Source organism: Nicrophorus vespilloides, unplaced genomic scaffold (genome assembly GCF_001412225.1).
Source record: "Nicrophorus vespilloides isolate i.1.1-1 unplaced genomic scaffold, Nicve_v1.0, whole genome shotgun sequence".
NCBI classification, from domain to species: Eukaryota; Metazoa; Arthropoda; class Insecta; order Coleoptera; family Silphidae; genus Nicrophorus; species Nicrophorus vespilloides.
Window position 1 is genome coordinate 382763 of NW_017099643.1, and position 14852 is coordinate 397614.

At 35.8% G+C, this 14852-nt stretch overlaps 1 protein-coding gene across 1 annotated transcript in view; it reads left to right on the forward strand.

Moving 5' to 3' along the window:
* LOC108564989 (putative transcription factor SOX-15) overlaps nt 1-12601 on the forward strand; it is a 55079-nt gene extending 42478 nt beyond the window's left edge. The window contains exon 4 of the mRNA XM_017924215.1: nt 10362-12601. Coding sequence (XP_017779704.1) covers nt 10362-11833 — 1472 coding nt within the window. The 3' untranslated portion in view covers nt 11834-12601. The remainder of the gene's footprint in view (nt 1-10361) is intronic.
* The last annotated feature ends 2251 nt before the right edge of the window (nt 12602-14852 follow it).

Consider the following 14852-nt stretch of genomic DNA (forward strand, 5'->3'; position numbering starts at 1 on the left):
GTACTACATTAAAAATAACATTATTAAGTTTCATTTCAATAAATAAAAGAAGGAAACATAAATTCTTTTCTCTTTTATGTTTCTCAATAATGATTTATTTTATATAATACGTCTGCATATAATTGAATTTATGCCAGTCTTAAACCTTTTAGTTGTTTTAGTATACAGAATGATTTATAGTTAAACAAAACTGAATTATTCCTAGTAACGCGATTCAAAAAACATGTTATTGTTTTTAACACACTTTTTTTTTATTTTGACATAATTGAAACGATTTTCAAGTAAATAACTCTAGTTAGTTTCATTTCTATAAATAAAGAACATAATTCATTATTTCAATTTTTTTCACGTTAATTATTCCCAAAAATATAAATAAAATTTTGAATTAAATAATTCAATTAATTCTAGTTTTAAAGTTATTTAGTTATTAATAAATATACATTTCGATTTTTTTATTTCATATTAAAACTGAATTATTCCTAGTAAGGTCAATTCGGGTAATTATTATAATCCTATATGAATCACATGCACAAACATGCCTCATTCGGTACGTATTTTTTTACTCATTACTCATTTCTTTATCATCTAATTAATAAGCATTGCTTGAATGAACAAGCAATTACTGTTTCCAGTATGTTCTGCAAAACAACAATTTCCTTTAAAATTCAATTTATTTACTTGTTACTCGCCTACTTTAATTATTTTATATAAGCTTTTTGTACTATCAAAATATAAATACAAAACTAAATGTATTTAAATGTTTAATGATAAATCGAAATTGTTCGAAAACCGAAACCATTATATTCCTCGTACATCTCATTGTAAGTTTATTTATTACAGAAAGTTTGAAAACCGAAATTTTGTTAGAATACGTTTTTATTTAATTTATTTTTGGGAAGATGAAACGTTGACAAAAAAGCGACAATTAATATTTTTTCTGTAGAGTTGAGTATATTGGTATAATTATCTTCGAAACAAGTTCTGAAGAGTGTTAATTAATGGAACGATAATGACAATAATGAAGCTCGTTGCGAAAATAGTTGAAAGACCAATCCCATAAATTAAGTTTGCACTCGTGAATTCAGAGTTCCTTTTTGGAATTCCCCATGTCTGTTGCGCTGAAAAGTGTTAACAAACGTGCATGTAGGTTAAGTAACATCGGATCAGACCATTGGCGGATAATGAATGGAAATGAATTCGCTGCACCTGATTAAAGCTAATTGAGCAGAGTCGGACGATCAAAATTATATACTCCTAATGAAATCCGGCTCGAGCAAAATGCAAGAGTCGTGTAAGTAAGATAAACGGTTCCAATTGTTTTCGGCGTTAATTTGGTATAAATGAGATGGAAGGACACGCAGGAGGCGGAATTCACATACATTTTCGAAATCGCGTTTGATGGATATTCCATGTACACTCACTTCATCCTCTTCCTGTTGTCCGTTTTATTTCGTTTGTTTATTTTGATAGCCCACTCCCATTTAAATATAATTTACCTTGTTAACCGGAAATTAAGTTCACGTTTGAAAAGCTACGCCCAAGTTGATGCAATATCGTGGATGTGCCACCGTTCACAAATAGTTCACTTTAAATGCATACGATTTGAGATTTTAATATAGATTCGAGCGAGCTTACGGCCTCTGCCAACCTTATTAAGAGATGCTCGATCGAGCATTAGGATAAGAAGATGTGATTTATTCCTTGGGAATCGAATCACATTCGAATATTTAGGTTTTGGAATTGAACTGGGGGTGTTGGAGGATTGCGCGGTTTGGTTACGTAAGTGTTAAAAGATAGACCGCGCGCCCGCAACGCTGCCCATAAACTTAACGCCTCACATGCAAACCTCAAGTTTATGGCACGTTTCTCGGAAAATGGTTTAAAAGTCCAGAGACTTTACGGCTTCGGCGATGGGGGTCAAAAGTCCAATGAGTAATTGCTCTTTACCTTTATTACGTTTCCTATTAATATACATACGAGCATATATACAAAGTGTACAAAATGCTTCCTTCCCTCTTTGCAACGTAATTGGTACCTTGGAAGCAGAACAAAACGAGGACTCGACGAGACTAAGAAATCTTATCGGAAACGCTTTTGTTTCGCAACAAGTGCATTGCAATCACAAAACGAAAGGAGAATGCTCTTAATTACTATTACTTTTTAGCATCGCTGTTGCCGATTTTTTACTATGGCCATTCTTCTCTCCTCTTCACCTCTTCTCTTATTCGTTACATCGTTACATCGTTTCTTTTCCTCGTTATTACTCTTGCCAATATTAAATCATTTCTACGAACAATTTGAAAAACGTTTTTAATAACTTTATCCGCAGCTTTCTCAACAGCTCTAAATAACATCATAACAATTATTTAAATAACTTCTCAATAACTCCTATTTTTTCCACGAGAAACATAAAACTTGCACAAATATTAATAACATTCTAATTAACAAACACCATAAATATGACATTGACAGCTTGTCTCCAGATAAATATCAAGTGGTGGTAAATTTAATAAGCACAACTCTTAATAGATACACGAATAATCTAGTTTCCTTCTACTATTAATATATTAATATATAACATTCAAATATCGAAACTAAATCATTATAATATTTTTTAAAATTGGCTTTTAAAATAATTTTTACTTGACAAATTTGTTATGGAAAATTTTATTTGAAATAAGTTGAAAGCCTAATCATCTGCTAGAAATAATTGTATAGTAGAATTATGTTAGTTTAAAAAAATACCTATTTTTATTGGAAATGTAAGTTCTTTTAAACTTTTGTTAGATGTATTTTATTGTAATGCAGTAATTCGAAAAGTATGCTTTTCATAATTTGTTTTATACTAGTTGTATGTAAGATGCGTGCTTTGGGGTCTATTAGATTTTACGTGGAACTATTCGAAACGTAGTAATAAATTTGTGGAAAACAAGTGAGTAAATTAGGCAGGATAGCGTACAGAATCTTTTTGAGTGGTCATCAAATACAAAGTTATTAGTGAATATAAAACATGCAAGACAAGAGGATGAATCGTCGGCTGCGGCGTGCGTTTGCTTCAATGTGTGCGTGTGCGTGTGTGCATGTATGTATGTGAGTATGAGTTGGCGCCGTAGAGAATCCTTTTGAGTGGAGAAGCAAGTACATATTTAGAAAGATGGCATGGCACGGCGATGCATGGTTAGGGCTTCAGCATCGTGAAGTTATTAGTTGTAATATTTAGTCATACCGCACCTATGGAGAGAAAGATGGTGGCGGGCCGACACGCGCTGGCCTACGTCTGATGCATTATAAACAGCTAAAATAGCTCGTGGACTGCATACTCCGCTGCCCTGCGTGTCGCCTTCTACATTTCAAAGAGAAGTCTTGCTGTTCTTTCCAATCCGCCACATTCACGCTGATTTTCAATAATATATTCTAATGTGGCTATCCTCGTCGTCGTCTAGCGTTGGAACACGGTGCGAAATTTAATGAACGCGAAATGTGTGCTAACGCACTCGCAAAACGATCGTGGATCGGCTAAAATGTGCAAAACAGGAAACTGACCAAGGCTAGGAACGGATTGAAGAAATAACTAAGAGCTGAGAAAAGTACGACAATAAAAAAAATAACTCGAATCAAACAACTGAGAGGTTGATTAAAAAAAAAGACTGAGTGTCTTCGGAAAGAAAGATTCGAAGACGAATCTTAAAGACTAATTACCTTTTCGTTGACCGTCGATCCTCCGCATCGATATTGGAATGCCTGTCTTGAGTAGCGTTGGTCTGCTCCGTGAGGCAGATATAAGTAATGAACTAAGAAACACAGATGACATTTGATTTTCTCTATCTTAACGAACAGTGAACTGCCGCTGACTGCCGCAACGCAGCTTATAGCTTTATTATATTCTTCGTCATATTCAAATCATGGCCACTAGTCCAACACTTGAAACAAGATCTACCAATTATACAAACTTTATACAAATTAAACGTTTTTTTTAAGCATAATACATTTAATCTGTGTAAACACAAAATATTATAATTATAATTAGTATTGTAATTAAATGATTTATCTTACAAAGTATTTAACACAATAACCTTTGTACCATAACTAAATACTTTAAGAAATGAATAATATTTTATATTTTTCTAATTAAAAACGTATGTATTAAATTCTAACTTTACAAAATTAAAAGCAAAAAAGCAGGTGTATCAAGTGTAAAAACTAATAATTAAATAATTATATACCATTGTTTGTTTGTAATTGATTTAGATCAAGATTATTATAACTATACCAGAGTATATTTTTCTTTAATATCAATTTAACCGTAATGATTATATCGATGCAATTATTACGTGTTTTTTTCTCCATATTGCGGCAGTCACGAATGCCATTTAAAACTGCCCGGGCTATTCAATTAAATTCCAAACCTTATAATTTGCTCGAAATCTATTTGTTGTATATTGTAGCTACAAATGTGAATCATCATCATATTTAAAGTTAAAAAAAACATCATGCAACTTGTATTTACTAGAAACTAATCAAAAACTTTTACTGAACATTAAAATTTAAGCAAAGATTTATAATTATTAACTTCAATATTTTTCTCAACTTTTAATGTACGTTATTATTTGATAATGAGATATAAAGCATTGAAAATACTTGAATAAGAATTTAACGATAATTTAGAATTAATACGTAACTTACTAGTTTATTATATAACAGTACTATATAATATATATTTGCAGTAATCGCTGTAAAAAAAGTTTAACTGCAAGTGTACGTGGGATTGGGTATTTGGATTGTTGATGGGAAGGTGTAACAAGTAGAACGTAGTCATTGAAACAAAGTTATTGGATTATGTCTGGAATGAAAAATGTAATTACGTTAAATGGAACGGCGGTTCGAAATTGTTGGTGGGTTTGGCTGAGGTAATCGAAGCTTGAAATTAATTGGAGAGTGGAAGAGAGTCATTGTTGTTATGTGTCGGAGGGGATCAGGGGCCGTGACAAGAGGACAGGACACCCTGTATATGCGGACAAGAAGGGACAACAAGGAGTGCCTGACGCCCGATGATTGCGCGCATAACTCTCTCATCATGACCGTTTCCTGTGACATCACGAGCGCTTCCGGTAAAATCGGAGTCTGCACATGCACAGTCGCAGGGTAAATACGAGAACAGACATACGCGAATAGTAGGATACAAAAAAATAAAGAAGAAGGACCGTCGTCGAAATCATCATCCATCATCCCAAAAAAGGCGCTTGCATTATTAATAAGCAAGAGCCGCCGATGGAAGGATGGAAGGTAGGCTTTGGGTCTGGTGGTATAAAGGGGGGGATCATGTGGGGAGAGAAAGACGAGTCGTCTCGTGACTTGATAGACGTATATTAATAATGATATCGAGCCGCTCGGACACCGAGTCCAGACAGCTGATGAATGCTATGTCAAACCATGCAGACAGATACACATAGCTCATACTCTGGCCAGGATTCAACAAGACATCACCACGGGACTCTCCCATCTCTCGCTTCCACCCCACTGACATAACCTGCCAAACACGCATTATGTGACAAGGAATTCATCGCGCAACGAATGCCCCCAAACCGAAAAGAAAATCGAAAAACAAAAACCCAAATAGCTTTTACTAAATCAAACTAGTTCTGAGCGAATGAGACAAGTTCGAGGACATAGCTAGGACTTGCTCAGTTCCATCGTGAACGGAATCAGATGGATGGAAATCGCTTGTAAAGAATTAAATATATATTTTAACATTAATATTGAACGATGATTGTGCAGCGTTGAAAGAACCCGAAGATATCGATCGGTCACGACCTTTCCTCGTCGGAGATTTCTGAATGCGTCCGCTGTACAGGATCGGGGCGTCGCGCGAACTTTTAAAACGATATTGTTATTGCTGATTGTTATTACGCAAAATGTGTTACATTGCAATTTGCGCGAAGGATGCATCTGCCGATGGACACAATAGGCCGTATTTCATTTCGGCCGCAATAAATACACCTTTAACGGTGCTGCCCTATGATTTATAACTTTTGGCTCCTGCGAAAACCTCGCGCCGCTATCACATTTTATACCGAAATCCTGTACACACATAAAAACTAATTTCATTATATCATATTTATGGTTATCTGTACTATTCAACATTTCCATACGACTTTATTACCATAACTTCAATTTAAAGAAAAAAAATAAAACAAACAAATTGAAAATGAAATCGAGAAGGGAATTGGATTCTCAACGATGAAATGAGTTTCGTTGTTGTTTGTGTTCGTGTGGTGGAGGAGACGAAGTAACATTTTTATTATACTCATATATGTGTGTATGTATGTTGTATTATTATTAAGATGGTCCGACCCAAAAACTGTGTTCCACCAACACGCGGGATTGAATGAAAAACATGAATTATTAATACTCATCATGCATTTCTCGTCATAGCTGTCTGGATGACAGTGTTTTGTTTTGGGTGCGGCACTTGTTCTTGTCATATTTATATATTCCTTTTATTATTTTCCTTCTCAACCCGAGTCTTCTCGCTGCGAGAGTGTAGCTTTTCCTTCTTATTCATCTCCTCCTCCACCTTCCTCCACTTTCATCATCACCATCATCCAAGTCTTCTTCTGGTTCTCCCTCTTGCTGTGTTTGTTCGGTATCCATATCCACCTTACCAAAGCACATATCGAAACAAATCACCACCCGGCACATTCTTCAGCCGTGCGCTCTCCACAACAAAGTACAAAACTAATTTCACACTGATGACTTATTTGACGGCGCTTTAAACTCGCCTAATATATTTGCAAACGAACCCACTTTCAGCCAATGACGCACGCATTAACTTACCTTGAGGAGTTAGAGCCCTTTTACCATAATATAATTACAACTAACAATATAATTTAAATATCTCAATACAATAACCTTATTCCATAAAGTAATTATTATTTAATTAAATAAATCAATTCTTTCTTTTAAAATATTTTAATTTTAATTCTGAATTTTACGTAATGCGCAGTAGGCTGCAAAAATCAAATAGATCAGTGATCTTCTTGTTACAAGGATCATTGTGTTTATGGTCAAGATGTATGATAATATAAGGATATATTTGAGTCATTATTTGCTCTCGAACGTGTTATTAGCATTCAATTACAAGTGATTACCATACGATTATACAAATTGCAATTAAATAATATTTGCATTCTTCTCTCGGTTTGCAACGTTGCTGAATTAGAAAGAAAGTATTCTGCGAGATCGTCGATTGGGTGGGAACAGTTACTTAGGTAGAAATCGATTCATTAAAAGTTATAAGTAAAAAAGAAAGCTAATAATAATGCCGAAGATCGTTCCTAAAGCAATCTGCACAGTTACGATCTCGTAGTAAAAGAAAAAGGAGTAGAAGGCAAGGCTGCCTCGTGATTGCTCCGTAATGAGTTCATACGTTGGATTAGAGCCATGCGCCTCGGGTCTGGAAGAGGATCAAGAATATCAAAGCATCGGGAGACTTCCACATTGCATCTGCGTTTGGGCTAATTACATTATTTCCTTCCTCCCCGCATCATCGACGTTTATTAAAGCTTTATGAAATGGGACTTTTTTCCAAGATACACTGTCCGATACACCTATGTTCGTCGTCCTAAGCATTCCGCTCTTGAGGTTTGCGCGATAAGCCTGCAGTCTTCTCCATAGAGGATGGAGGATGATTAATTATTGGGGGGCGTGATTGGTGATTGACAGAGCGATTGTACCGCTACGGGTGGCCCCACAAACATCCCCTAAGAACGGTCATAACTCTCTCTCTAAGCGTCCCATTTATTCTCGCGTCTCACAGTGAGTTGGCAAAGGATGCCCAGGAAACTCACCATGACACGAATTAATAGTTTTGACATTTATTCATCCTCATTTATTTAGCTTTTTTTAATATATATATAAGTTGCTGTTGTGTGTGTTCCTTTTCGCCTTAAATTAAAATTAATATTCCTCCTTTCCGTTGTCATTCAAATGAGATTTACTTTATACATTATTAATTATAGCTATCCCATTTCTCGAAATCATCATAGCATAACCAAAGCAATTACACTTTTATTCAACCAATAAATGAATTGATTAGGCGTCTAATCGTTGCCGATAACGTTAAAATTAGCCTGTTTCTAATTAATCCAATTAATATCGCTGTTGTCGAAATGAATCTAGATATGCTTTATGCATCGTGAATTTATTGCAGCAAATCAATCTGGAGGTCCGTTTGCATGGAAATCTAATTTATAATCGCACAATGTCTGGCCGAGATTGCGATCGGAGATTAATTTAAATTGACGTAACGCAGAAATGAGAGAGACGGAAGTATTTACAAAGAGAGAAAGAGAACATTCTGTGTGGTACCGGGAAATGGGTGAACCACTTCGGTCAGTTTTTCGTTCTTCATTATTTCGAGCCGTCGATGTTGTTGTTTTTGTTGGCCACTACAAAAAGAGAACCCGTTAGTTGGCTAAAAGTACCGTCGCCGTCGTCACCTAGTTTAGCGACAATGGGACCGTCGTATCCAAATCCATAACATCCACTTTCTTTCGAAGATTTTACTTCCAAGTCGTAAAAGTGGAAATGAATAAACCATCGTCCCGAGCCGTCCTTGATTGTAGAATGCATTGGACGATTGGACGAGACGAGAGTAAGACTGTAACTGGGATCATCATCGCGGCAACGTGCCAGCAGTTGTCTGGAACAAGATAGAGCAATTTCGATTAAAATGTATTACACGGATTAGTCCCGAACATTTATATTCCGAATGGAAAACTAATGACCTGTCAAATTGTACATTAGAGCAACTCCAGTTTTCAATCCCACGTAGACCAGACCGTACGTAGACGTAGAACTTTATTAGCTGGCTAATAATAACGAATTTACTCGATCCGAAGCTTTGAATCATTTGCTGCAGATATACAAATCCGTTCGGCGTCTGGTTGGAAGCGTATTTAATATATACGAGATTAAGATTATTCAAATTGCCTCCAAGAGGAGCTTTTAATAATGCAACAACAACGAAATTCAAATGGCCTGTAATTTGTTCTGTTGGCTTGTCACAGCTGAATGGCCGCGCTTCCGTTCACAATTAAATTACTTAATTTACATGGTATCCACTACCAATTTTTCGGTGGTTCGGTCGTAAACTGCTTCGATATGGGGGCCCAAACGCAATAAACTGATGCATTTTAGTGGGTCCTCTGAGCGCGCGTTAGTGTGATATCCCGCCGCTAGGCTACCTAACTATAGTGGCGCCACGCTGCGAATGCCGCATTAACTAGGCCACCCGTGGACTGCATCATCAATCAGATGATCCTTTACAATATTATAAATCTATATGTACATAGGTCCACGCTACGTCTATATTATTGATAAATCGTAAAGCTCAAAGTATGAGTACCGTAGCACTTGATAAATTATCCATGTTCCACCTATTTTCACGACTCTAAACATTTTTGGTGGATTCAATTCTAACTCAAAGAAAAGATTCAAGTCTTTTTGTCATTCTATTTTTTATTTCGTTGTAGGCTTTAATGAACCCGTATTTATAAGACCATCGAGTGGGCACGTGTGACGGTTGTAATTTCAGCGAAAAGACCGTTTTGTGCTTCCTTTTCTACTTTTTGTTGTTCCTTTCGTTTCGTCCTTTTATTCCTTCTCGCTGCTCGTTCTCTTCTTTATTCTCTACGGACCATTCATTCCGGTGTAAAAGCGGCAATCAGGGGGAGTGAATGAAAGTCGCGGTCTCCTCGGCAAACGCGGTTACTTCTTCTCTGATGTATAAATCATAATCTGAACACAATGTGGCGACATCTTGGCTTCGTAAAATCTCCAATAAAAACAAATTTATTTACATTCAATGTCACAATATATTCAAATTAAACGCGGTTAGTTTGGACTCGCGAGGCCCTCGTGCGTGGGTGATCAGGCGGCAAGACCCGTTAAATCAATCGCCAAAAAAGAAGGAAGAATTAAAAAGTAAATGTTGTGTGTATATATATATATACAAGCTGGTTAATGAGAAAATATTACGTAGAGTGAGTGAGAGATGGGTAGAGAAGGGTGAGGAGGAGTATTTGGAAATTGAATGACGGATGGTTACGAGCCATGGCCCATTGTGATCCGTTGTATTTTCGGTATTTTTGAACGCTGGGCGAGTCGAGGTTGGCAGGTAGTTGATTATTATATTTTGAAAGGGCATTTCGAAGGTGTGTCCTGTCCGGCGTTTTCGGGCAGAGGTTGCACGGTTCAATTGTCACGTGCCCCGAAATCATTTGAAACGGATGATGATTATCATCGCGCTTCTTTTGCATACGAGTTTCTTAATTGATGGTTTTTTTTTCTGATTGTTACAGGTAAAATGTGGAGATCGTTGGCACCTTCTGACAGACGACCTTACGTTGAAGAAGCGGAAAGACTACGAGTAATCCACATGACTGAGCACCCTAATTACAAGTACAGGCCTCGACGCAGGAAACATAATAAGCAACGACCACCAACGGGACCCGGGGCGAGGGTGGGAACATCCATGCCCAGCCCAGGACTTCCGAACATGTCCCCCAGGTATACAGGCTACATTCCTAACGCTAGCCTACCATCCAACGTGCCGCAGAACAATTTCAACAGTATGGAGTACAACAACCAAAACAACAACGATTTCCAGGAGAAACGTTACAGTCCGGTCGGCTTCCAGAACAAGTACAATCAGTACAGCTATCAGAATTACCCGGCTTCCTATGCCGACAAAAGTCCTTACTCTCTGCACACCCCCGACATCTCGCCGACGCATTCCCCCGAGCCCAAGTCGTTGGTAAAGACATCCAAAAGCCCTAGCCAAGAGCAAAAGGATTCTTCCGAGGAGCCCGTCCTGCCTACGCCAGAGCTCTCGCCGTTGGAGCAGGAGCAGTTCGAGGAGAAGCCGAGGTTGTCAAACATTCAACACAGCTCTAATATGTCGAACAATCTGAGCCCAACACAGAATCAGAACTTCAGGGTGCAAAACTACCGTCAGCCCAGCTCTGTTAGCTACACCAGCGCACAAGCGATCACATCAGTTCCTATGGCAAATGGAATGTATGTCATGTGCGCCAACAAAAGCAGTGTGGAGCAAGGACACGTCGTTACAGGAACGTTCTATCCTCCTGTAGCCACATCCCAAGATCAACAACTTCTAGGCTCAGGCCATCAGAATAACTTGAACACCATGGCAAATACTACAAGCACAGTCCACTACTACTCCGCTGCAAATCTGCAACAGTACTACGCCAAGGACTACTACAAAAACCCAGAGATGCATGGCATGATGGAACAGCAGGAAATGCCCAAACAGGATTACATTTCATACGGCCAGAAACCCACCGAGATGATCTTAGACAATAAGCAAGAATATGATCTCAGCATACCGTATCAAAGCTACGGCGTGCAGAATTACCCTCCGATGCAACAGCAGCAGCAGCAGCAACAACAACAGCAACAACAACAACAACAACAACAACAACAGCAGGTTGAAGAACGCAGCGATGTCGACAGCGACGTCGACACCAGAGAGTTCGACAAGTATCTCAAATTCACCAACCAGGAGTCCAACATCATCGACTCAAATCACAACTATCACAGCAGAAACGACGTGATCAATTCGAATATGACATACAACTTCCAAACTCAACATCCTTCCGTTATCCTGCCCAACACCAACGTCAAGCCGGAGCCCAATTTGCCACACTATCCCGACTATCCACATGAGATAGTCGCGAACGGCGTGCAAAAGAACGAGGACGACTTCAGTGAAATCCTCGCCGACGTCCGAAAAACGTGTTACAGCAATTAACGCGCCAACGATTAGTGATTTCAAATTGGTGTAATTATAATGTGCAATAAACTGTGTGAACCACATAACAATGGAACTCTGCGTTGTGACGCAAAAGTTAATGACACGGTACAAGAAAAAAAAGAGAAAGAAATTAGGAAGCGCCTCTTACTTTCCTTCTAGATTGTTTTTTGTTTCTTCTCCCCAATCAAACAACAGAAGAAAACTAAAAGAACAGTCTCTTCCTACCGTGCATACACTTTGAACAATGCCTCCACGACATCAATATTGAACAAGAACATGTAGATGTGATAAGGTAACTTTGATCTTGATGGCCAGTAAAATGCGGTGACTTGTTCAATTTTCTGGATCAATCTAGTAGCAGGATAAGCCGAAAACAAGACAAGAGATCGTTTTTGTTACTACCTTCCTTCTTCCTCGTGCATTCATATTTATTTCGCCCGTGTATACGCATACAGTCGCAACGCACCGATCCTAATCTACTTCGCGTCGTTCTTCTTGGCACTTTTATTTTAATTTTAAATACATTCCCGCTGACGTCAGTGTATTAAAAAAAAAACAACATTAACTTAAGCAAATTTACATAACCAAACCGCACCGAAATGTGTGTAATAATATTTTTTTGGTATATCTATGCGTGGAGAGTCAAAATAAATGGAACAATCATGCGAACCAAAATAAAAAAAAACTATCTCTTTTTCTTGATTTGAAATACTCCAAATAAGTTAAAAATTGACAAAAAAAAAAATGAAAATTAAATATTTTATGATGAAGATCTTATATGTATAATAATATTAATAATTTAAAAAATCCGATATTTATAAATAAAAGTAAATAATATATTTTTATATTCAGATATTATTAAATAAATAAGCAACTTTTTTTTTAAATAAAGAAATTCGTAATAGGATGAAAATGTTTGTTATTATGTAAGCAACAACAAAAAAAAATATTTACTTGGTTAAATTAGACAAAATATGATAATAATAATAAATAAATAATAATAAGACTGGTCAGCAATAAGACAATAAACCACGCTGTGGAATTATCCTAAGAGGTCCAACAACTTCGTTTTTTTTTCTTAAATCGTATGTGTTATGAATAATGAAAATATATATATGAAATGTAATAAATATAAATATATCTTCTTTGACAATAAGAGTACAAAGTACTTAATTATATTCTGTATGCATATATTTTATTATCTCACTATTTTTTTTGTATTTATTAGTTGCATTATATATATAGTACATATAGTATAACGTTAAGACGAACCAATTACTGTGTTTGGTTCCATCACATTTTCGTTCGTTTTATTTTTATTTTTTGTTCTGTTGAAATTTGTAAATCTAAGTGACACGTACTTTGCAAGTTTCAAGCTGTCTATAAATGTGTACGTAGCCCCTAAACCCTATTATCTATGTTTATCTCTTGATATCCTAAAAAATTGTTACATGTATAAATAAATGATTAATTAAAAGTAAAAGAAGAACCAAAGTTGTGTACATGCTGTATATTATATTAAAATATTTTTTATTTGTGTATTTTTATTTTGGTTAACTATATTATATATTATATGAAAAAAAAATTATTATATATAAATAAATATAAATATTATTTTTTAGTTTGTATCTATATTGAATAAGAATAAAAAACGTGGGTAAATATTTAAATGGATGTTTTTCGCTTATTTTACGTTTCCTCCAATTTCCAGAATGATGTGCGTATAAATTTTTTTAATAGTAAGTATAATAATCTCGTGCAAAAATTCTAATACATTTCAATTCGAGTAATGATGATGTTTGTTTGTTTTTTCTCTCTAAGTTGGTGATTAAGGAGAGTCGTGAGAAAGTTAATTAAGGATTGGTCAGCGCGCTTGTTCGATCCTCTTTTATTATTTTTTTATTATTATTATTTGTTTCCTTCTTTCATGGTTATATAAGTAATGAAGGGGAGTTTGTTATTTTAATTCGTTTAATTATGTACCTTCTTCGTTTACGCAACGGCGACCATGCGTTCAGTTCCTCAAGTTGGGAACACTCGAGGTGTCCGAAAATTACCGTCCTCCCCCAGGTTAAAAATTGCTCACTGCCTGCAGACACCAACGAAAAACTACACTAGCTACACGCATTAAAGCTCTTCGTACATATATAAATATATGTATATATTTATATATATTTTTATACAAGGCAAACATGATTATTATTTCAAACGACAGTTCATGTTTGACAGTTAATTAATAAGTATACGGTGCATGTAAGTATTCTGCGCGGCGCACATGAAACAAATGCGCTATTGCCATTTAATCAATCACTTCTTTATTTAGCCTCTCGATCCTTAAATCCTACGCACAAGTACAGAAGGTCAATACATTTGTATTTACTTATTATCTAATAATAACGATCGTTAATGTAAAGGTCGACGACCGAATTGTTGCTGTTTATCGTTTGATATAAATCATATTATTTGAAAACTTATATATTCAACAAAATACTTCCATTCCAAAATACAAATTTATTAAACAAAATAAACGGTCAATAGTGTTTTTTTTATATGTATTTTTTTATATGGTATGCATTTTAATTTTGTTTTTGTCTAAAAATATGAGAGAAAAATGAAATAAAACTAAAATTAAACATAAAAAGTATTAAATTCATTTTATTATCACAATATAACTAAATACAAATAATTTTAGTGCAATCCAAATTTAGTTAAAGTGAGTTTTAGCCTTGTTGAACGCTTCTTTATTTATATGAGGATTTTTATAGAAAATTCAACTCCTGCTAACATAATTGATTCCATACACGTTTGTAATGTTATAAAAATGTGATCAAGAGTATTTCTCTCTAATTTATAAAATGCATATTGAAAACATTCAATCAATTCATCAATTGTGTTTGGCGAAGCTTCATGTTGTAGTGATTAAATAGACCCAAATTGAGAACGTTTAAATCGAGACTCTTTGTTGGTTATGACTTAAATTGCTTTGTTCTTCATATACTGTAATATCTGTTGTAAG